We start from the raw sequence: 23,552 nt of genomic DNA, 5'->3' as shown, positions 1-23,552 counted from the left end.
AATATCACGATATGTAACTATATGGATTTTTTCCCCCCCATCACTAAAAGTCGCTGATGTTGCTTTATCCATCTGACAAGTACCCTCTCGACTTACTGCAGCCTGCTCTGTACTGTCCACATCTCACAACACCCTCTGTCAGACAGGGGCACACGGACAATAACACACACACGCACAGAGGCAAGCTCACACACACACACACACAAGGCTGGTGGCATAGCTTACTGTGAAACAGTTCACAATCAACAGTCATATCACTGCAACCTGTCAAAAATCAAGTCAAGGTCACGTCAAGGACAGGACAGGAGGGGAGACGATGGGGGAGAGGGTAATATGAGGGTACAGCTGGTTGGTGAATTGATTCTAAATCCTTGCTACAAAGACAAAGGGTGGCATAAGTGAAACCAGAATAGTAGGCCTATCAGTATATTTGAATTATTGTGACTGCCAGGTTATGTAGGATAGTTACACTACAAGTTTATGGAATTTTGCATATGGAATGTTACACTTGACAATAACATGTGTGAGATAAGAGATGGATTAATATTGAAGAGCTCAACTGAAAATACATATTGAATTGTGCACCTAGTGTAATATCAGTGGCTATCAATATTGCTGTCTAATCAACCCAAGGTAACGGGAGTCAATGCTTGGGAAGAGTGTAACTGATAGGTGGGCCGCTGAGTCATGTCTTGATTGACTGATCCTGCCTGATCGGAAACGAACATCGATGACTCCACTGAGTGAGTGATGAGATCATCCTTCCAACGATAAGTTGCTACAGGAGGCTACATAACAGAAATGCCCTAAATGTTGCCGTGAAGTTTGCAAATTGCTCAAACTTACTGTAGCGGAGAAGTTATTGGTTGTGAAATAGGCCTACTCTACCAAAATTGCTCTCCGTCTAAACGCACAGTATGTGACAGTATGCTGTCATGTTGACAGTTTTGACTGTCGGGCTGTTTTTCATGGTTCGGGCTAGGCCCCTTAGTTCCAGTGAAGGGAAATCTTAACGCTATAGCATACAATAACATTATAGATGATTCTGTGCTTCCAACTTTGTGGCAACAGTTTTGGGAGGCCATTTTTGTCCTGTTTGAGCATGACAATACCCCCATGCCCAAAGCGAGGTCCATACAGAAATGGTTTGTTGAGATCCGTGTGGAAGAACTTGACTGGCCAGCACAGAGCCCTGACCTCAATCCCGTCGAACACCTTTGGGATGAATTGGAACGCCGATTGCGGGCCTAATTGCCCAACATCAGTGCCCAACCTCACTAATGCTCTTGCGGCTGAATGCAAGCTTGTCCCCGGAGCAATGTTCCAACATCTATTGGAAAGCCTTCCCAGAAAAGTGGAGGTTGTTATAGCTGCAAAGGCGGGACCAACTCCATATTAATGCCTATGATTTTGGAATGAGATGTTCGACGAGCAGGTTTCCATATACTTTTGGTCATGTAGCGTATCTCACCCTATGTGAACCTAACCTGCAAACTGAATGCTACCTTACAAACATACATAACAGTACTACTTTACATTTGTATTACTGAGTGATGAGTCAGTGTACGTCCCTGTGTGTCTCTCCAAAAGATAAGGTCATGTTGAGGAAAGAGGGAGCAACGGGATCGGGGTGCTGCTTAATAACACAACTCATCATTCACTTTAAAAACCACTCCAACTTTAACCCTAGAAGAGATGATGCCTTAACTCTTTCTTGACATAAAGACCTGGAATTCACTTAATAAAAAATTGTGGTGCCTCATAATTACACGTGCACGTAATGGCATTGATTATCAGTTTAAAATAGCTGTCTCCATACGAGGGAGAGTCTGTCTTAGACCGAAGCGTCTGATTTCGGGGGAAAGCCTAAACGTTTATAGGAATCTGTTGTAGAGCGATGTGTGAAAATGAGAGGAGAATAGTGAGGTATAGGGACGAAGCAGCTGCAGTGAGATAGCTCAAGCTGATTTTGCATTCATGAAAGAAATTGATCCCGATTTTAATTACAGAGTACTAAATTAACACCGACACCTACCCATAACGAAATCCAAAAGATCAAACTAGATTGGTGTGTTTAGTATTTTCAATATGACATCTAATATTAATATATTTGCATGCAATAATATCCTGTCAAGAGTCATGCATGCATGGTTCCGTTCATGTAACATTCATATTTTATTAATATGCAATGACAAAATAAATATGAAACATGTTTGACCAAGTTGTGTGACAAAACAATATCAGATGTTTGTGTATGATACTGTAATCCAGGGATGGGCAACTGGAGGCCCACACACCCTCTTTTGAAGGCCCTCGGATCAATCCCCCTGCCCCCCAAAAAATATATACAGTACCAGTCAAAGTTTGCACATACCTACTCATTCAAGTGTTTTTCTTTATTTTTACTATTATTGTAGAATAATAGTGAAGACATGAAATAACACATACGGAATCATGTAGTAACCAACAACAAAAAAAGTGTTAAACAAATCAAGATATATTTTACATTTGAGATTCTTCCAAGTAGCCACCATTTGCCTTGATGACAGCTTTGCACACTCTTGGTATTCTCTCAACCAGCTTCATGAGGTAGTCACCTGGAATGCATTTCAATTAACAGGTGTGCCTTGTTAAAAGTTCATTTGTGGAATTTCTTTCCTTCTTAATGCGTTTTAGCAAATCAGTTGTGTTGTGACAAGGTAGGGGTGGTATACAGAAGATGTGGTATACATCTTCTGGGTGGTATACAGAAGATGTGGTAAAAGACCAAGTCCATATTATGGCAAGAACAGCTCAAATAAGCAACACCATCATTACTTTAAGACAGGTCTGGGCAATTCCAGTCCTCGGGGGCCTGATTGGTGTCAATGTTTTGCCTCAGCCCCAGCTAACACACCTGACTCCAATAATCACCTAATCATGATCTTCAGTTTAGAATGCAATTTGATTAAATCAGCTGTGTTTGCTAGGGATGGAAAAAAAGTGTGACACCAATCAGGCCCTCGAGGACTGGAGTTGCCCACCCCTGCTTTAAGACATGAAGGTCAGTCAATCAGGCCACAAGTGCAGTTGCAAAAACCATCAAGAGCTATGATGAAACTGGGTCTCATGAGGACCGCCACAGGTGAGGAAGATGCAGAGTTACCTTTGCTGCAGAAGATAAGTTCATTAGAGTTACCAGCCTCAGAAATTGCAGGCCAAATAAATGCTTTACAGAGTTCAAGTAAGACATATCTCAACATCAACTGTTCAGAGGAGACTGCCTGAATTAAGCCTTCATGGTCAAATTGCTGCAAAGAAACCACTATTAAAGGACACCAAGTAATAACAATAAAATGCTTGGGCCAAGAAATATGAGCAATGGACATTAGACCTGTGGAAATCTTTCCTTTGGTCTGATGAGCCCAAATTTGAGAGAGTAGGTGAACGGATAATCTCTGCATGTGTGATTCCCACCGTGAAGCATGGAGGAGATGTGATGGTGTGGGGGTGCTTTGCTGGTGACACTGTCAGTGATTTATTTAGAATTCAAGACACACTTAACCAGCATGGCTACCACAGCATTCTACAGCGATACGCCATCCCATCTGGCTTGCGGTTAGTGGGATTATAATTTGTTTTTCAACACGACAATGACCCAACACGCCTCCAGGCTGTGTAAGGGCTATTTGACCAAGAAGGAGAGTGATGGAGTGCATCAGATGACCTGGTCTCCACAATCACCCGACCTCAACCCAATTGAAATGGTTTGGGATGAGTTAGACCGCAGAGTGAAGGAAAAACAGCCAACAAGTGCTGAGCGTATGTGGGAACTCCTTCAAGTCTGTTGAAAAAAGCATTCCAGATGAAGCTGGTTGAGAGAATGCCAAGTGTGTGCAAATCTGTCATCAAGGCAATGGGTAGCTTCTTTGAAGAATCTCAAATATATTTGATTTGTTTAAAGCTTTTTTGGTTGCTACATGATTCAATGTGTTATTTCATAGTTTTGATGTCTTCACTATTATTATACAATGTAGAAAATAGTAAAAATAAAGAAAAACCCTTGAATGAGTAGTTGTGTACAAACTTTCGACTGGTACACACACACACACAAATACACACACACACACACACACACACACACACACACACACATAGTGTTTTTAAGAACTCAGTCAGGGTCTCAATTTACTGTTGCGATTTAGAGTAGTAGAGTACACAAGGTGCAATTCAGAGATTTGGCTGTGCATCAGCAGTTTTACACTCAGTCAATTAGCCCATGTCAGCCCAGAAAAACTAAATATTGCTAAATTAATTTAGAGGCCAGCTATCTAAGCTTGCTATCATCGTAGAATTAATGGCGTCCCCCCCCCCCCCAATTGATTTTGTTAGTGTCACTCAGATATCATATTAAAAACAGCAAACATTTCTCATGATGAGCTCAGACTTTTTGTGGCCCCCGCCCCCATCAAAGATGCCCATCCCTGCTTGTAATATGACTATATTATTAGGGAATCTGAGGGAAACGCGTTATAATAGGCTACCATTAATAAAAAGCGCATGTAGCATTTCATAAAGGTGATAACCTGGGACACATTTTATCAACAGTGGGGGTGTTTTAGATTTATTTCATGCGGTATATGTTTGCCAAGTAACTTCACCAACAAGGCCTTTTGGTCAGCTGATTTACGCACGCGTCCTCACTGTAAATCTCGAGACATAAATAGGCCTTTCCTTATAAACTACTGATGTTTCAGCAACGCAACTCTCATCCCTAAATCAAGTATTTTCCATGGACTAGGTCTTTAGACCCCAATATATCAACACTGCGAAATTATGAGAATGTGCAACATACCTTTTCAGCTTTTAGATTCGGTGTTCTCCCAATATATGTTGCCTAATTTGACATTTAGTGGCAATGCGTTACTCATGAAAAGCAGCAGACCGCACTGACAGCAAACGTCAAAATGGATGTCAACAAATCTTATAATTTAACATCTCATAACCAATTTGTTATAAAGCATTGGAAGTAGTTTATGTTAATTTATATTCAAGTTACTTATTGGCTAAATTGTTTAGCCCATAGATCACATGACCAATTTTAGCCCACCTCAGAGTGGCACTTGACTCAACCCATACCTGAAATCGCTGTATGGATGAATAATCCAATTACCGGCCGATTGGACGCGCTCTTGTTCCTTTTCCACCGCTTTTTGGCTCCCAAACATACGCAGGGAAAATTTATTAACTCCAGGCTGAAGCATGGAACTAAATTGGCGCTGCATATAAGTCCGATTGTCCTGCGGTTCCCCATCATCTGGCACAATCTGGGGTCCATCCTCAGATTTAAAAAATGCGAGAGAACTCCTGTTCTGTTGGTTCTGCACAGAGGACGATGATTTTCTATTAGGGGCATTTGAGAAGGAAACTCTGGAGTCCTTTTTCTCATTGCCAGTAGTTGTGGCCCCGGCCACCTCGGGCCCTTGCCCCTGTGCTAAGGACCCGGCTGAGGTGATCGAACCGTCCATGCTGGCGACTCTGGAATTACATCTGGTTGGCCTTTTCCCGTTGTCCGGTGCAACGATTCCACCTGTCCGTTTCTCCTGCCTAGAGACGATGGAGGACAGGCTCCCTGAAATGTTGGGGTCCCTTCTGCAATCTCCGTTGTTGTTGCATATCACACCGGTAGTGCCTTCACCTGTCCAACAAGTAGCCAACCCGGTTACCGCTGATCCTGTGGCTGAGTCCCTTCCAGCCCTATAGTATGAGCCGCCACGGGCAGCAGCATCTCCCTGGCATAACAGAGCACAGTTTGTGGCGCCTGTAGGAGCACAAGGTGCGGAATCTTCGCCTTGCATGAACCACAGCTCATTGTTGGAGTTCTTGCGCGCTGTTGACGATGCTCCCCCTCCTGGCGTAAATTGCTTCATCTTCAAACTTAGACCGTTCCTATCGCCTCCGCCACCAACGGAGCCGGTTCCGCACAATAGAGGCTGCTGGAATTTGGACTCATCTTCTCCATCCTCGGCCTCGTCCATAACAGCGCGCGGGAATAGAGTGCGCGCCTTCGGAACCTTTGCGTGGCTGGGCGGCGACGAGTTCAAAGCAGCCCCAGCCTATTGTATCCAGTGGAAACCACTTTAGGATACAGCACCAGTGGCGTTGCTATGGCTGCAATCTGGCTATTCGTTTCATGTCACAGTGAAACGGAGAGCCCGTCCTATTACCTATAACCTCAGAGCCCTCCTCTCCTCCTCACGAATGACATCCAAGGGAAAGTTCCAGTGTGAGATGACAGCATGGTGAACCAAAGAAAGTGATGAAAAAAAAGTCATACAAGTGTGAAATATTTTATATATCTGTTTTGAATATTGTATTTTCAATACAAATAGTTTGAAACATTCAAATGCAATAGTAGCCTTGAAAGGTCAATCGATCAGCACATCGGCAAATTTACTCCATTTTATGCACAGCATGCATGTGTAATCACCAAATAATACTGTTGGATTACTTCACCTGAGAAATGGAATATGTGCCAATATAGGCTACAATATCCACCAGTACAGATGTCGATTTATTCAAACACATTGATAGGCTACGTCAACCATGCCACCTAGAATCACAATGGTTCCTCCACTGATGATTAAATGGCACCCTCTGGTGTCGAATCTTCTCAGAATTATTTGGATGTGTAGACCTACTGATGTAATATTGTACAGCGAGTCTATATCGGTTTGGACTATGAAATCAGACTTTTAGTCCACTCATTTACTAGTCTCCCTAGGACCTAGGCAGACAAATTGCCTCCCACAACATAAGCAATGTTCCAGTATACAGTTGTGGCCAGAAGTTTTGAGAATGACAAATATTAATTTCTACAAAGTTAGCTGCCTCAGCGTCTTTAGATATTTTTGTCAGATGTTACTATGGAATACTGAAGTATAATTACAAGCATTTCATAAGTGTCAAAGGCTTTTATTGACAATTACATGAAGTTGATGCAAAGAGTCAATATTTGCAGTGTTGACCCTTCTTGTTCAAGACCTCTGCCATCTGCCCTGGCATGCTGTCAATTAACTTCTGGGCCACATCCTGACTGATGGCAGCCCATTCTTGCATAATCAATGCATGGAGTTTGTCAGAATTTGTGGGTTTTTGTTTGTCCACCCGCCTCTTGAGGGTTGACCACAAGTTCTCAATGGGATTAAGGTCTGGAGTTCCCTGGCTATGGACCCAAAATATTGGTTTTATTCCCTGAGCCACTTAGTTATCACTTTTGCCTTATGGCAAGGTGCTCCATCATGCTGGAAAAGGCATTGTTCGTCACCAAACTTCGTGGATGGTTGGGAGAAGTTGATCTCGGAGGATGTGTTGATTCTTTATTCATGGCTGTGTTCTTAGGCAAATTGTGAGTGAGCCCACTCCCTTGGCTGAGAAGCAACCCCACACATGGATGGATGCTTTACTGTTGGCATGACACAGGACTGGTAGCGCTCACCTTGTCTTCTCCGTACAAGCTTTTTTCCGGATGCCCCAAACAATCGGAAAGGGGATTCATCAGAGAAAATGACTACACCCCAGTCCTCAGCAGTCCAATCCCTGTACCTTTTGCAGAATATCAGTCTGTCCCTGATGTTTTTCCTGGAGAGAAGTTGCTTCTTTGCTGCCCTTCTTGACACCAGGCCATCCTCAAAGTCTTCGCCTCACTGTGCATGCAGATGCACTCACACCTGCCTGCTGCCATTCCTGAGCAAGCTCTGTACTGGTGGTGCCCCGATCCCGCAGCTGAATCAACTTTAGGAGACGGTCCTGGCGCTTGCTGGACTTTCTTGGGTGCCCTGAAGCCTTCTTCACAATTGAACCGCTCTCCTTGAAGTTCTTGATGCTCCGATAAATGGTTGACTTAGGCGCAATCTTACTGGCAGCAATATCCTTGCCTGTGAAGCCCTTTTTGTGCAAAGCAATGATGACGGCACGTGTTTCCTTGAAGGTAACCATGGCTGACAGAGGAAGAATAATGATTCCAAGCACCACCCAGCTTCCAGTCTGTTATTCGAACTCAATCAGCATGACAGTGAGCTCCAGCCTTGTCCTCGTCAACACTCACACCTGTGTTAACGAGAGAATCACTGACATGTCAGCTGGTCCTTTTGTGGCAGGGCTGAAATGCAGTGGAAATGTTTTTGGGGGATTCAGTTCATTTGCATGACAAACAGGGACTTTGCAATTAATTGCAATTCATCTGATCACTCCTCATAACATTCGGGAGTATATGCAAATTGCCATCATACAAACTGAGGCAGAAGACTTTGTGAAAATCAATATTTGTGTCATTCAAAACTTTTGGACACAACTTTACGTAATGCTGTTGTCGTAGGTCTGGAATTTCCAAGACTACTCCTTTACCATTAGGTAACTCCTTCTGTATGTATGCCAGCTTCAAGTCATGCCATTTACCAGAGGACCAACACCTTGCTCTACAAACCCATCACCAACGACCATCCAGGGCACTTAAAAACAGTAACTTCATAGCTTTACGTGTGGGATGGCCTATAGCATATTGCCCTGAGGAAATAAACCAAAATGTCCATCTTATTCAAGCAGTAACAGACAGACCATGTCTCTTAAATCAGATCACTTTATTGAGATTGTGCAAATTGGTACAGTTGTGTTGAATCTAATTGGTTACTTTTAGGCTAAATAATTGACAAAGTCATATTTTCACATGTACGTCTTAAACTAACAGTGCACATCCAGTCACAACACTAAATCAGGTTAGTGCAACATGTGGCTTCTGAGTTGTCTACAAAGTGGAGGTTAGAAAAAGGACAATGCTTCATTAGTGTCAATCATGTTTAGGTTCCACATACCCTTCAAAAAAACAAACCATTTAAAAATCGCCTTCAATTCTGATTAATACATTAGTATTAGAATTTGTCGTTGTTCAGAAGCAGAAAACCCATCTCTTACACTTGGTCCTTTTTCAGGAAGTATTACTATGGATGTGACTATGGCAAAAAAAAGCAGACAATTCAAAACTACACCTTATAACATTTTATTAAGTAGTAAAACTCCAAAAAGCTTGTATTTTGTTTTGCAATGATTAGCCTTTTAAAATCTCAACAGCGCATGTATTAAATACAGCAGAAACTCAGGGGAAATTGCATTCTAATCCTACCTGCTGCGTTTAATTTAGGAACTACCTACAGTATTATAACTTCCACTGCGGAAAATCAAATACAGTGGAGGAAGTAAAATGGACTGTGTTAAGGTGTATCCTATAACTCAGCCAACTATGTGATGTTGAAGGGTCAGGGCACACATCTGAAGTCAAAGGCTTCAAGTCATTACTTTACCTACAGCAGGGATGGGCCACTCCAGTTCAGGGGCCTGATTAATGTCATTTCCACCCAGCCCTATATCTAAACAGACCTGATTAAACTAATTGCATTCTAAACTGAAGACAATGATTAGTTGATTATTGGAGTCAGGTGTGGTAATAGGGCCTGGGGCAAAAGCTTGTCAGTGTCCAAACATTTCTCATTCTTAGCAGGATCCATGTTGCTTAACAGGTGGCTGTTCACGCTTGCAAATATAAGAGCAGATATTTAGAAGTGAAGGACAGTGGAGGAAGCTATAAGCACAAATAGAAAAACCACCAATAGATCATTCCCACGTAAACGTTTACAATGGACTTCACTACGAACAAACACTTCTAGAACGGCAATAAAACTCATGCAAAAACATGTTTTTTTTTGCCAATGGCCTTAAGCCGAAAGCACAATATGGAGAGAAATATAGAAGAGGACAATTCAGTCCATTTCTCAAGACATCAACGTTCAAGAATTTTTAAATTTAAAGTTGTTTAAAATTCGCAGGGTGCACTAGATTATGTGACGCTCAGCAAATGATCTTCATCCTGGAAGATAGTCATCAGGATATCTGTCAGGAAAGAAAGGGGACTGACAATTAGATTGAGAGCTCAACCTCTACAGGAGGTTTACTGCTTTGATTTTGCAATCAGAATAAATGTATTTGAAATAGGCTCATCCAGTCGAGTGGGTTGATTCTAAAAGCCCTCACACACACACACACACACCTCTCATCTTCTCTCAGTTGGAGTTCCTTTGCCTGACATCCTTGTGGTTTGTAGCAGCATTGCTTTTCCTGAAAGACATTTTTCATCCAGAACTTTACAAACAATACAGCAATGTATATCTTTATTTTGGGGGGGGGGGCACCAATTTTTTTTTTATCCCTTTTCCGTGATACCCAAATTGGTAGTTACAGTCTTGTCCCATCGCTGCAACTCCTGTACTAACTCAGGCGAGGGTCGAGAGCCATGTGTCCTCCGAAACACGGCCCTGCCAAGCCGCACTGCTTCTTGACACACTGCCCGCTTAACCCCGAAGCCAGCCGCACCAATGTGTCGGAGGAAACACCGTACACCTGGCAACCGAAGTCAGCGTGCGTGCGCCCGGCCCGCCACAGGAGTCGCTAGAGCACGATGGGACACCGACATCACGGCCGGCCAAACCCTCCCCTAACCCGGACGACGCTGTGCCAATTGTGTGCTGCCTCATGGGTCTACCGGTTACGGCCACCTGCGACAGCCTGGGATCGAACCCAGGTCTGTAGTGACGCCTCTAGCACTGCGATGCTGTGCCTTAGACCCTTGCGCCTCTCGGGAGGCCCATTTATATATTTTCTTCGTGAGATATGAATTGTATTGCATTTTTACATGTCAGTGTAAAATGTGTACTTACAGGGGAGCAGAACCTGAGTCCTCATCTATAAAGCAGCACAGGGACAAGAGAAAAGATGTGTCAACAGCTGAATTGGTCAGAGACTGTCTGGTAGGGAGACATTCTAATGAGAGCAAGGCATGGAGAAAGAATGCTTTCCACAGACAATGGAAATGGTGACAAAGTTCCAAATATTTCTTTAAGTAGGCCATTGTCAAGTGATTACAGTCAATTAAGCAAAACAAGCATACACTGCCATAGTTCTATCTACAATAAGCAAATACAGTTACATCGCTTGAACTTAATTTCATTTAAAAAGAAAACTGCAGTTATGACAAATCTACCTACACTGTATCCCAACTATGATACCATATCGTCGATCAGGAACAATCTGTTCTAAACATCACTCAAAATAACGCAAACAGGACAACCAAGTGAAAAGAGAAAACTTGCAGGGACAATGCAACACCGAAAACGGTTCTAAACAAAGCGTACAGGCATACTGCAGATTAAAAGGAACCGTCTGGACATGACCGTTCAGTCACCGGTTAAATCAAAGAATAGGTGCCCTCAGGCAATGAATGAGATCAATGAAATGATATCCCTATTATAAAAAATGTAAATTACTTGTCATGCATGAGATCAAGATGCAGATGGCATGCAAGACAAGATATTAAAAAAGGTACACAGAAATATGACATGAGCAACTTCCTGCTTACAGACGTCAACAACTGTCTGCAAGCAGGAAGTTTCCCCGTGATGTCATACTGCTGTCTGTACCTTTAAAACCCTAAACCCTTAGGTGTTTCCAACACTACAAACCATGACATTAGGCCTAATTTCCATCTCCACATAAATCACATGACTTAGGCTATTTAACCCTTTTACTGGCATGACAAAAACACATTGATTGGTGGGCATAAAAATGTGGCTAAGTTTTAGCAGTCTGACAATGTAAGTCAAATTTTGCCCAAATTGGTCCAATGTATGAATGCAAGGCCAGTGGAAGAGTTCCTTATTAGGTACATTCTTAACGAGTGAACGCAGTGCATTCCCATAGCTTCTCAGTTACGTTCATCTCTGGTCAACCACTTCCATCTGACATGCAGCTTTGATCACTTACCAAAACGCAAACGCAGCAGCGAACAGAGAAATACAAAATGAAGAAGAAAAAAAAGTGTTCTAATAGAAAACCAATTGCTTTTGATCAAATGAAATTACTAAAATCATAAGTGGAAAACATTTAAATTGCAAATCAAGAAGACCAAGTAAATAACAGTAAACCTGCTATATCCAAACCATTAAGAAAAGACAAAGTGTTGAGATATCATTAAAATGGCAGCTAATGCACAGCAATCTTTGGAGAATGACAGCGCATCTGAAACTAAGAGTGTTCTGCCACTGGAGGGCAGCAGACACTCACAGCCAAATCATATTGACTTAGCGAGGTATGCCACTTCAGAAATCAATGGCAAAACAAGAGTACTTCTTTTCGGCATTTCTCAGCGGGTGTGTCTACGTACCGTCGTTGATCTCATCAGGCTTTCTCCTCTTCTCGTAGATGAAGATGATGCTGACCAGGATGATGACCTCGGCCACGATGCCCAGGAAGGGCCAGAGGGCGGCCAGGCGGCTACGGACGCGCAGGTGGATCTTGTCGAAGGCCGAGCCCACTTCGCTGGCACCGTAGCACATGTAGTCGCCCATGTCCATGGCGATGTCCAGGTCGTTGATGGTCAGGGTGGTCCTGTTGGGGGTGCTCTTGATCTCATACCTGTCAGTACCGTTGGTGATGGCCTGAGAATGCCATAAAAAGGGAGCAAAAAGTCATTGAATACTCAACTCTTATCTCGGGCAGAGACCTCTTTGGATAGTACTAGTGCGTGTGGCATTACTGTGACTTCAATCAAGATATTGATTTAGTCAACGATTCCTAACATTGGAAAATAACTGCAGCATGTGACTTCAATCACTCATTTCAGCATCAGGGGTTATTCTGGCTCAGTGAAACTAAGTGTGTTAAGCCTAATGGTGTATCAACGATGGCAAACGCATACCTTCTTCAGCATTTCTTCTCCTTCCAGTTTGTACCACTTCCAGTCAGTAGGCAGTGGATATCCATGACTGACACACACCAGCACACCCTTGTCCTGCTCATTTCCATGCTCAGAGCGTTTGTAGGCCGAGACATGGACAGCAGCTAGTGACAAACACACGGATGCAGGTATTTATTGGATTGCCGCGATTCATCAAACACACCTGCAGTTGTATAAAACTGGCTATATAAGCCCATTACAGCTTTCAGATACTCAAAGTGCACTAAAAAGGTAGTAACATTCAGCGGCATAACTAACATCAGTAGAAGAGTCTTCACTTTAAAAGAAGTTAAAACGGATTACTTACTTTTGACTTCAATGGATTTCTTCACCACAGGATCAGACAGGAAGACGCAGTCATATACTCCACCAGAATGGAAATCAATTTTAGCCAAGCTAATGGGGGGAGAGAAAAAAAACAACGTAAGCCCTAAGGATGGGAAACAAAGACCTACAGACTTCACTCAATGGCTTCAAACACATCCCAGTCATGAAGTCACTTTGCCTGTAAAAACACACTACAAAAGATGCTGCCCCAACAGGCTGAACTTCAAATGGCTTCCTGTTGCTGTTGAGAATGAGAAGCAACCGGATAAATATAAACTGCCTCTCTCCTTGTTACAAACGCTTCTACTTCCCCCTGGTAACAACGATCGGACTTGTGTCGGCACTGAAACCCTCCCTGCTCTTTACGTCTGATGGGGAATTATGGTTATCATGTGAGAGTGAGAGAGTGGAACTGCTAGGGGGGCGCTTATCCGTGCTGCTGTCAAGGCTACAACCAAAGCTGCACAGTTCATCTCGCTGCTAATTAAATGGCAGGGAATGCCTGAGCAGGGCCTGGAGTGTTACCATTAATGGATGGTATGTGTGTGCTAGCGAGCGATAGAGTGAAGGAGAGCTAACATGTAGAAAATATATGGAGGATAGGTTGGAGTGGTTGTTCATTCAGTGCTGCTGTGCGGTCAAAATCTGTGTGACCTACCGCCCTGCTGACCAAACATTAAAAAGGCATGGTCGCTAATAATGACAAGAAATGACTGCTAGGTTCAGAACAATAGCTGAATCTCAAATCAGCGAGCCCAGCTCCGGGAAATCGTTCTATAGCTCAGAGGGATTCCCGTCCATCTGGTGGCTCAAACATGCAAACACACGCTGCCTGCCTGGCAGGCACTTACATGTACTCGGTGTAGAGAGCAGCAGAGTCCTGCTTGGATGCCTCGATCACATTGCCATTCCTCATCCAGTAATGACCTTTGACTGTGGACGGGGGGTTGGTCAGGTTGCACGAGAGGATGGCAGAGGTCTGGTTGTTCACCTCAATAGGTGAAGACACAATTAAGGGATCTGTAGACGAAGTCAACATATTAATAAGCCGTCCTTTGAAAAGATCACTTCTAGTAGGATCATTACTGTAGTAATGTTACCACGACAACAAGCCAAGTGTAACTAATTCTTGCATGTCTTTTCACATACAGGATATTGCTAAAATAGTTTAGGGTAACTAAAGACAAAAAAAAAATGTTATATCTAAGTAGTGGATTTAATCCAAACGTATGTATGTATAGGGTTTACAGGATAAAAGGCTCTATTGATACCAACATGTTGCAGCACAAACCTTGACTGTTCGGGGCTTGACATGGCTTTACTATCCTTTAGCCTAAACTTCATAGTGACAACTGATAAGGTCTAGCTTAGCTTGTCAAATGTTATTACTTTCATAATCAAATTTCAAGCCAAGAACAGCACAATATAAAAGGCAGTGCAGAGCTTTCCAAGAAGAGGCGGATCACATGGGCAGGCACCTAAAAATGGAGAGCTCGGGCTGAACAAAGAGTTCAAGAGAAGAGGGGTTACACAGGGAAGTTAATCTAGGAGACCATGGGGAGAGGAGCTTGTAATCAACACATGCAGAAGAAGCAACTGGCAAGGTATGGTAGGTTGGTGTTCCACTGACAGAAGAGGATCTTTTGGTTTGGTCCAGGTAGAGAAAACAACAAATACTGTCAATAAATACTGGAAAGATGCCCTATGGCTGAGAATCAGAAAGCTGGGTTGCTGTCTCCTGTAGATCATTTAGTACTCCTAAAGAGCCTAAACAGGTCTAAAGAGTGTAACCACCACAGGACAGTGTCAATGTTAGTATCAATTACACATTCTATACCTTGGACAAGACAGCAAAATAGACAAAATGGAAGCCAACAAGAAGCTAACCAACCCATAATCTGACCCCTTTAAAAACAAAATTAACATTTTATGATTCAAAAATTAGATCTAGCCATTTACAGGTTTCAGACCTTATGACCAGTATTATCAATATTATGAGAAATATTTTCCTAATTCTTTTAAAATAAGGCTTTGACATAGGCCCAGTAAAAAAAGGCATCAGATTGAGGGTAGTGCTACGGCAGGTAGGACACGTCTAAGGAGAGGCCCGGCCACGCCTTGTGGTCAGGTTTGCTCTCCACTACTGGACATCATGGGAGCTCAGTGAGGGGAGAGTAGGGGAGTCTGGGTGAAACAGGGCAGAGGGCAGGAGAAGGTGTGGGACAGGAGCTGGACCCCTCGCTGTCCTCTCTACAGGGAGATGCTGCCTGGCTGTACATAAGGCCTCCCAACACTCACATTCAAACACTATAACGTTAGCCTGTGAGCGGATCCACTTGATTTTGGGTGCAGTCTTCAGCTCGTTGCGGTCAGGGTCGTTGGAAGCGCGGCATTCGTACGTGCCGGTGTCATTGAGCGTGAGGTTTAAGAGGTGAATGGAGCTGGTGGCGTGCAGGATGTAGGTGGCGTTGATCCCGACACGGTCTTGCCGCGCCCCATCGAACAGCTGGGTCATGGTCTCGTCGGGCTCCTCACCCTCTATGAACCACCACTGCACCTCTGGGATGGGGTTCCCTGTCACCTCACAGTGAAGCTCTGCAATGTCCTCTATCAGTTTCATCTGGGACAGGGGCGACTTGACAAAACCAGCTGAACCGGCCATTGTGGGGTGGTTTACATTGATTTGGGTTCAGATTGGTTTTTAGCAAATCCGACAATTTTATGGAGGTGAAAGTAAAATGCGATGGAAAAGGCAAGCAGGCAAAAAAGAAAGAAACAAAAGGTTAATAAAAAACACATGAATGAGAGAAGGCACATGAAAAGAGTAGGGGTTTGAGTAGCATCCTTTTAACCAAAATAGTTCATGCCAAATGGCTTTTTAGAGTCCTTGATACTCAGACCCATTGCAGATATAGAAAAGTTGAATGACATGCATTAAGACAAAAGCCACTAATAAAAACAGATACATTTCATTAAGGGCAATTGAAAATGTTTGTTTTTTTGTTATTCATCGCACGAGTGGGCAAAGTCGATGGATGAAAATTAAAACGTCAGATGGGATTCAAAATGGTCTGTAAATCTATTACATTCTGTCAGTTTGTCATTGTGGTGAGAAGTGCAGGGCTTAGTTATTAAATCAAACACCTGACCTGACGTTGAGGACATTATGTACAGGGTTTAATACCCAGGAAGAGCAACAGAGGAATAACATATGCACGGCTCGAGGCGCGCTCTGTAGAGTTAGCCCCCTGTAGGGTTATTTCTATCGAAGCCCACGAAACAATCTTAAATCAACACAGGAGAACAAAACCTTGGCATACCTTCAAGATCCAGGCCCACTTGAATAAACAACCCAGGAGATCAATGAGAAATGCTTCAGAACAAACTCAGGGATCCCTATGTAACGCTGCTTGAACAAAGACAACCATGTTCAGACAACGCCTGAGCCACACCCTCTTTCTTTATTGTATCCTTGCATAGTAGGACAACAACGTGTGGTGGTAGGTGGACATTTTAGTTGGCCCCCTAAAGACCAGAGACCGCATGTACCCATTAACATGTCCAAAGTCAAACTTGTGAATTGGATTGGGGTTGGAGGCACGCCTGCCTCTGGCTCTAAAAAAATCATGTGACCTTTTAGCTAAGGGTGGCAGGATCCTTTTAACCATAACAAAAAGGTCACCTTCATAGCAAATGCTGTACAAAACAAACCCAAGTAAATGCAGATAGTGACTTCACATAGGCCTGAACGAAAATCATACCTAAAATGAGTTTCTCTAGCTTGTATCAAACTTTGTAACCCACCATCAAGTTCAATCCCCCCCCCCAAAAAAAATTTACATAAAAAAACATTTTGGAAAGAGACCTGACCAAGAAGACCGCTCCAGTATACCCCTCCTGAAATGAGCGTGACTCACCAGTACTGTAGGCTACATGTAGTCCTAACTGACTGCTTGGAATGGCTGTCAAGTTAACGTGCTACAGTTTTCTAACTACATAGGGTCATGCTCCACAGGCCACCTACTCAGTGTAAACAACTAGGTTTCTATTTTGTGTGAATTTTAGCTGGGGACAAATAGTACATTTCAAAAGCAGGTGTGATAGGCATGTGACTGCAAAATATAAAACATTAACCCAAAAATGTCCTGCAACAGGTGAGAGAAATAGTGATCATAGTCATTACAGTTGTTTGTATGCAGCATTTACCCTACCCAGTGACCAATTATGCTGACAGAAAATGGGCACACAATCAAAATAGCAAACCAACAACATGAATCCTGAACACACTGTTCAGGGCAGAGGGGCAGACAGGGCAACAAATGCTACTAGCAATAAAGATTTATCTGAGAGGCATATATGTATTAATATTCTGTTACATAAATCAATGGGCTTTTATGAGCCCATCGTACTTCATGACTCCGCTCATTTGCATAGGAAATGCTTTAAAACGTGCTTTTCCTGACCTCGTTTAACTGAAGGGAAAATGGCTACCTGCTTTCTATAACCTACTTCTCCAACCAAAGTTTTGCTCAAGACGAAGCTGGAGCGCAGTAGAAATATAATTGTATTAATGATCTGGAGTTGCCATAGCGGAAAACTGCCCGTCCAGCATGGGGACTGCCTGTGTGCTGTATCTTCACAGGCATCTGCAGTCCTCTGGGACATGCCCTCTAAAGCTTTCATGCCACTCTGTATATCTGGGTCAATGGAGGACCTCGCAGAGTAAACGGCCCAATGCAAAGTCCAGTCTCCCCAGACTGTCCTGGCAAAAAGCAATGTTTTTTGTTAGGTTTACCAATTGAAATTGTTGGGAGCATATAGGGCAGGTTATAGTGTGGGACTTCTCTATAAAATCTGCTTTTTAAAAAGCTAAATATGAGGCAAGTTTCAAACATTTGGTACAGTTTGTAGGATTAACCAAAACCATTAGGCCTAAAATGGAGCCCTTTTCACACCAAATTAAGGGAGCCAGCAATCTACTCGCAATAAGATTATACATCATCCCCATTGTTCCTTAATTAGAATGTTTGTCATTAATTGGTTCAAAACACATTAAATCATAATGAATCCACATACTGCCTTGTTTGACACTGAACATAAGTTAATACAATGGACCCTCACTCTGAATTGGCTAAGTTAACAATGAGTGCATGATGCACAGCATGCAATGCTTTATTAAGTACTCAAGGTTGCGTAATGTATATAGACTGCCATGTCTTGAGGCTCTTCCAGGCTTAGAAAGTCAGCACAATCTTAAATAGACAAGGCAGTGGTTGTGACGGAATGTCATGAGATTAAGGTAATCTAAATGTGTTGCAGTCTACGCTAAAAAAAGACTCCCACAACAATCTTGTAAACAAAGCTTCTTGCTTGTTTGACACATTTCATATAACACATTCACATACATTTGTAATCATATAGAAACGTAATATTCTGTGTGAATTTAAATGAGGTAGCATGTTGTACCTCAATTGCATGTTATTAATCTCCATAGAAAAGGTTACACATGATTGAGGTAAAATATAGGCCTACTTTTTTTATTTAAAATGGGATGCCTTTATATAGGATACAGCAGCTAACCTGCTAGTTAATGTCTAATGAGTCAGGCAGGCAAACTGGTCTACACCGGCTTAAAGACTGCAGCTAAAAGCACAAGCTGAGCTTTAGCTCTCACACAAAACTAGCTGAGACTTGAAACACAAGTGTCCGGTTAGTCTGCTAATTTACAAATCCAACACACCAAAAAAAAAATACATTAGTTTATTTCTTCATAAACCAGCCAAAAGCAACTGCATTGGCTGTTTTATGAAAAATAAACCAACGTCTATGATATTTGGCCAAAGGTGGTGTTGGATCACGGGAAAAATTAGCACGCTAGCTAGTAGATATTATCTGTAAATGTTGTTTTAAATAGGAAAACTAGTGTCATCAAGTTATTTAATAAAATTATTTTTATGAAGATGGCAGGTTCCAATTGCAAAATAAACTATTTCACCTAGCGTTAACCGTTACAAGGCAGTGATTCTGATCACTGCAATGTGTATAAATTAGCTAGCTGGTTAAACCATTCATAGACACCAACTACCTTTAGCGCCTCTACTAAACATAGTATCTTCTTGCAGGCGTAGTTTGGTTAAAAGCCCAGATGCTCATTCTTAATATTAACATGCATCGCTTGCGGTAACATTTTGGAAACAAGGAAAGTAGCCATCTTTCATATCTGCAAGAAATCATTAAAAAAAAGGAAAAAAAAGGTTCAAATACTACACACCTTTAAAGGTTTAGTGTTCCCAAACTGCCATATTACAGCGCTGGTGTACAGAAGACAGACGCGGCCACCTACGCTAATTAGTTACCTAGCGTGATCGAACAGTGTCGCGAAAGTATAGCTCGTCGGATGGTTGCTAGAAAATACCCTACCGTTACACTTGTTCAGTGAGCTGCACTGGGGTTGGAAAACTTACCTTGATGCATGAATGGGATATGCTACTGTACCTTTATCGACAATATATGAACACAGGTGAAGTCAGAAGTTTATATACACCTTAGTCAAATACATTTAAATTCAGTTTCACAATTCCTGACATTTAATCCTAGTAAGAATTCCCTGTCAGGTCAGTTAGGATCACCACTTTATTTTAAGAATGTGAAATGTCAGAAAAATAGTAGAGAGAATGATTTATTTCAGCTTTTATTTCTTTCATCACATTCCCAGTGGGTCAGAAGTTCGCATACACTCAATTAGTATTTGGTAGCATTGCTTTTAAAATTGTTTACCTTGGGTCAAACGCTTTGGGTAGCCATCCACACGCTTCCCACAATAAGTTGGGTAAATTTTGGCCCATTCCTCCTGACAGAGCTGGTGTAATTGAGTCAGGTTTGTAGGTTTACTTGCTCACACACGCTTTTTCAGTTCTGCCCACAAATTTTCTATTGGATTGAGGTCAGGGCTTTCTGGTGGCCACTCCAATACCTTGACTTTGTTGTCCTTACGCTATTTTGCTACAGCTTTGGAAGTATGCTTGGGGTCATTGTCCATTTGGAAGACCCATTTGCGACCAAGCTTTAACTTCCTGACTGATGTCTTGAGCTGTTGCTTCAATATATCCACGTAATTTTCCGTCCTCATGATGACATATTTTGTGAAGTGCACCAGTCCCTCCTGCAGCAAAGCACTCCCACAACATGATGCTGCCACTCCAGTGCTTCATAGTTGGGATGGTGTTCTTCGGCTTGCAAGCCTCCTTTTTTATCCTCTAAACATAACGATGGTCATTATGGCAATGATCTTTGTCCCCTTGTGCAGTTACAAACCATAGTCTGGCTTTTTTATGGCGGGTTTGGAGCAGTGGCTTCTTTGCTGAGCGGCCTTTCAGGTTATGTCGATATAGGACTTGTTTTACTGCGGATATAGATACTTTTGTACCCGTTTCCTCCAGTATCTTCACAAGGTCCTTTGCTGTTGTTCTGGGATTGATTTGCACTTTTCACACCAAAGTACATTCATCTCTAGGACAGAACGTGTCACTTCCTGAGCGGTATGACGGCTGCGTGGGCCCATGGTGTTTATACTTGCGTACTATTGTTTGTACAGATGAACGTGGTACCTCAGGCGTTTGGAAATTGCTCCCAAGGATGAACCAGACTTGTGGAGGTCTACACATTTTTTTTTTTTAGGTGTTGGCTGATTTCTTTTGATTTTCCCATGATGTCAAGCAAAGAGGCACAGAGATTGAAGGTAGCCCTTGAACTGTGTCAAGCAAAAGTAGATGTCCTAACTGACTTGCCAAAATTATAGTTTGTTGACAAGAAATTGGTGGAGTGGTTGTAAAACTAGTTTTAATGACTCCAACCTAAGTGTATGTAAACTTCAACTGCATTTAGTTCTGGTAAAGTGTCCTTTTTGTTCTCATGCTATTGAGCTGTAGCCACAGCAGCCATTGTGTAATTGCACTTCACGTAGAACAAAGGAGCTGATTGACTAACACTACCATTCCAAAACGCTAGCTTGTATGAGGACGAGAAGGGCAGTTTTACAGGAAAACAAGCATTATTTCATTCTTGCTGTATCAGTTATGGATAAAGGTACAATTTGGGGCACAGTGGCATATCCCATCCCTGCACAGAGGTGCGTTTTCCGACCTATATCTTACAATGGCTCCACATTGCATTCCTACCCCAGTGCAGCTCATTGTAAACAAGCATAATGGTAAGGTTGGTATTTTATAATCTCCACCCGGCACAGCCAGAAGATGACTGGCCACCCCTCATAGCCTGGTTCCTCTCTAGGTTTTTGGCCTTTCTAGGGAGTTTTTCCTAGCCACCGTGCTTCTACACCGGCATTGCTTGCTGTTTGGGGTTTTAGGCTGGGTTTCTGTACAGCACTTTGATATATCAGCTGATGTAAGAAGGGCTATATCAATACATTTGATTGATTTGATTTCTGGCACACAGCATATGGATCTGTGCAAAACTGCTACAGTAGCTAAGTGTATATTTTTTATTTGAAAGTCTCGCTGATATGAAAGTGGCATATCAGCATATGTTTAGAAAACATTTTAGCAAGGGATGATATACGTTTCTAAATGCGTCGGAATTGTAGTTCACATGGAGCAAACCGTGGACGAGGCAAACCGCTGAAAACCCTACGGGGAAGTATTGTCTGAACGGATCAATGGTTCCTACGCTTGTAACGCTGGGACCATTATACTAGCTAACGTTAGCCAACTTAGCTAACGCATTACAAAAGAACATTATGTTTCCTAGCTAGCTAGCCACTGGTTCATTTTCTAAAGTAGCTCGATGGTAAAGACTGACTGATTTAAAAACGTTGTGAAAACATTAAACTGTAAAAATAATGTCTTAACTACGTTTACGAAAGCACTATATCAAATCAATAATTGAAAAGCGCTAACGTTAGCTTGTTTGTTATCAGTGAGTTAGCACGGCACACACAACCGAGTTAGTCTAACTCAATGACTGTATGATGTCTAACTAGCTAGAAAGCAAGCTAAAAAGATTACCTGTCAGGGCATCGGCTCGGTACAAGCACAAGAGGAGGGCACTTAAACCCCACAGCAATTTCATTTCGACGACGTCCTTTTCTAGCACAGATATATACTTTCACAATTTGTTTTAATACGTTAGCTCTGCTCCACCATCGGCCGAGTTGGTCGTCCTCTATTTGTTCCTCAATTCAATCGGTCACGTCGTGAACTAGCACGTACACATGACATGACATGACGCTCGGGCGTGACCAAAATAGATTTGATTACCAAACCACAGAGTTTCTAAACCCAGAGGCGCAGCATCACTTCCGGGAACGCTTGCGGAAACAGACTCTTCATACTTCCGTTAGCAGATAAGGCCAGGGTTTGAGAAGTCAAAGGGCGCGTTTGAGTGGTAAGGCGAAAGTAGCCGACTGTAGACGGAAGTCAGAAGAGTAAAGTCGAGGGAGGTACACGTGCACCAACAGCAAGTCGGACAATTTATGCTGTTTCTAGGAAACGCGAAAATGGCACGCTCCTTTGTTACTGCTGATAACAATCAATATTTATTGGTTACATACACATATTTAGCAGATGTTATTGCGAGTGTAGCGAAATGCTTGTGTTCTTAGCTCCAACAGTGCACTACAATCTAACAATTTACAACAATACATACAAATCTAATAGTAAAATAATGGAATAAAGAAATATATAAATATTCGATCGAGCAATGTCGGAGAGGCATTGACGAAAATACAGTAGAATAGAATACAGTATATACATATAAGATGAGTAAAGCAGTATGTAGACATTAAAGTGGCCAGTAATTCCAAGTCTATGTGTATAGGCCAGCAGCCTCCAAGGTGCAGGGTTGCGTAACTGGGTGGAAGCCGGCTAGTGATGTCAAGAAAGTGGCTGCTATCGAAATTCCACTTCTCCTGCACAAAGCTGAACATGATCCATTTTTTTATACCTTTATTTAACTAGGCAAGTCAGTTAAGAACAAATTATTATTTTCAATGACAGCCTAGGAACAGTGGGTTAACTGCCTTTTTCAGGGGCAGAATGACAGATTTCTACCTTGTCAGCTCGGGGTTTCGATCCGAGCACCTTTTGGTTATTGACCAACCACTAGGCTACCTGCCGCCCCAAAATCTTCCAACGAATGAATATCCTGATGATAAGGAATTTAGATAGCAGCCCAAGCTCTTGCTAACATTCACTAGACTTGTTTTGTATTTTTGTGTTGGTTTTCTTAAAATATAACTAGGTAGTGAGTACATAGGCTACTAGAATGGGATATGCTCCATTGTATGCCATTACTTAATGCCCATGTACCTTCCTCATTATCATTTGTGATTGTGCAACATGGAATTGTAACAAATGTGATTAAATGGAGTACACAAAATATCTTACTG

At 42.4% G+C, this 23,552-nt stretch overlaps 3 protein-coding genes across 4 annotated transcripts in view; all 3 read right to left on the bottom strand.

Moving 5' to 3' along the window:
• Positions 1-6,896, bottom strand: part of hcn2b (hyperpolarization activated cyclic nucleotide-gated potassium channel 2b) — a 68,357-nt gene extending 61,461 nt beyond the window's left edge. Inside the window, exon 1 of the mRNA XM_014216326.2 lies at positions 5,119-6,896. Within this exon, the coding sequence (XP_014071801.2) occupies positions 5,119-6,017 (899 nt within the window). The 5' untranslated portion in view covers positions 6,018-6,896. The remainder of the gene's footprint in view (positions 1-5,118) is intronic.
• A 1,707-nt stretch (positions 6,897-8,603) lies between these two features.
• Positions 8,604-22,499, bottom strand: LOC106613749 (basigin). Of its 2 annotated transcripts, none has more exons than XM_014216325.2 (8): positions 22,171-22,499; positions 13,999-14,167; positions 13,128-13,216; positions 12,782-12,924; positions 12,248-12,521; positions 10,746-10,770; positions 10,079-10,146; positions 8,604-9,921 (listed from the first exon to the last, which is right to left on the bottom strand). In XM_014216325.2, the coding sequence occupies exons 1-7, from the start codon at positions 22,232-22,234 to the stop codon at positions 10,092-10,094; spliced, it is 819 nt and encodes a 272-aa protein (XP_014071800.1). In that variant the 5' UTR covers positions 22,235-22,499; the 3' UTR covers positions 8,604-9,921; positions 10,079-10,091. The 2 variants fall into 2 exon arrangements, with proteins under 2 accessions (XP_014071800.1, XP_045543430.1); XM_045687474.1 differs by having other exon boundaries at positions 10,746-10,758.
• On the bottom strand, positions 14,082-19,866 carry LOC123724389 (basigin-like). Its single transcript, XM_045687476.1, has one exon. The coding sequence runs from the start codon at positions 15,807-15,809 to the stop codon at positions 15,288-15,290; it is 522 nt and encodes a 173-aa protein (XP_045543432.1). The 5' UTR covers positions 15,810-19,866; the 3' UTR covers positions 14,082-15,287.
• Positions 22,500-23,552: the final 1,053 nt, after the last annotated feature.

This window comes from Salmo salar, chromosome ssa10 (assembly GCF_905237065.1).
Source record: "Salmo salar chromosome ssa10, Ssal_v3.1, whole genome shotgun sequence".
NCBI classification, from domain to species: domain Eukaryota; kingdom Metazoa; phylum Chordata; class Actinopteri; order Salmoniformes; family Salmonidae; genus Salmo; species Salmo salar.
Note: the sequence above shows the minus strand (reverse complement) of the source record. Positions and strands in the feature narration are given on the sequence as shown.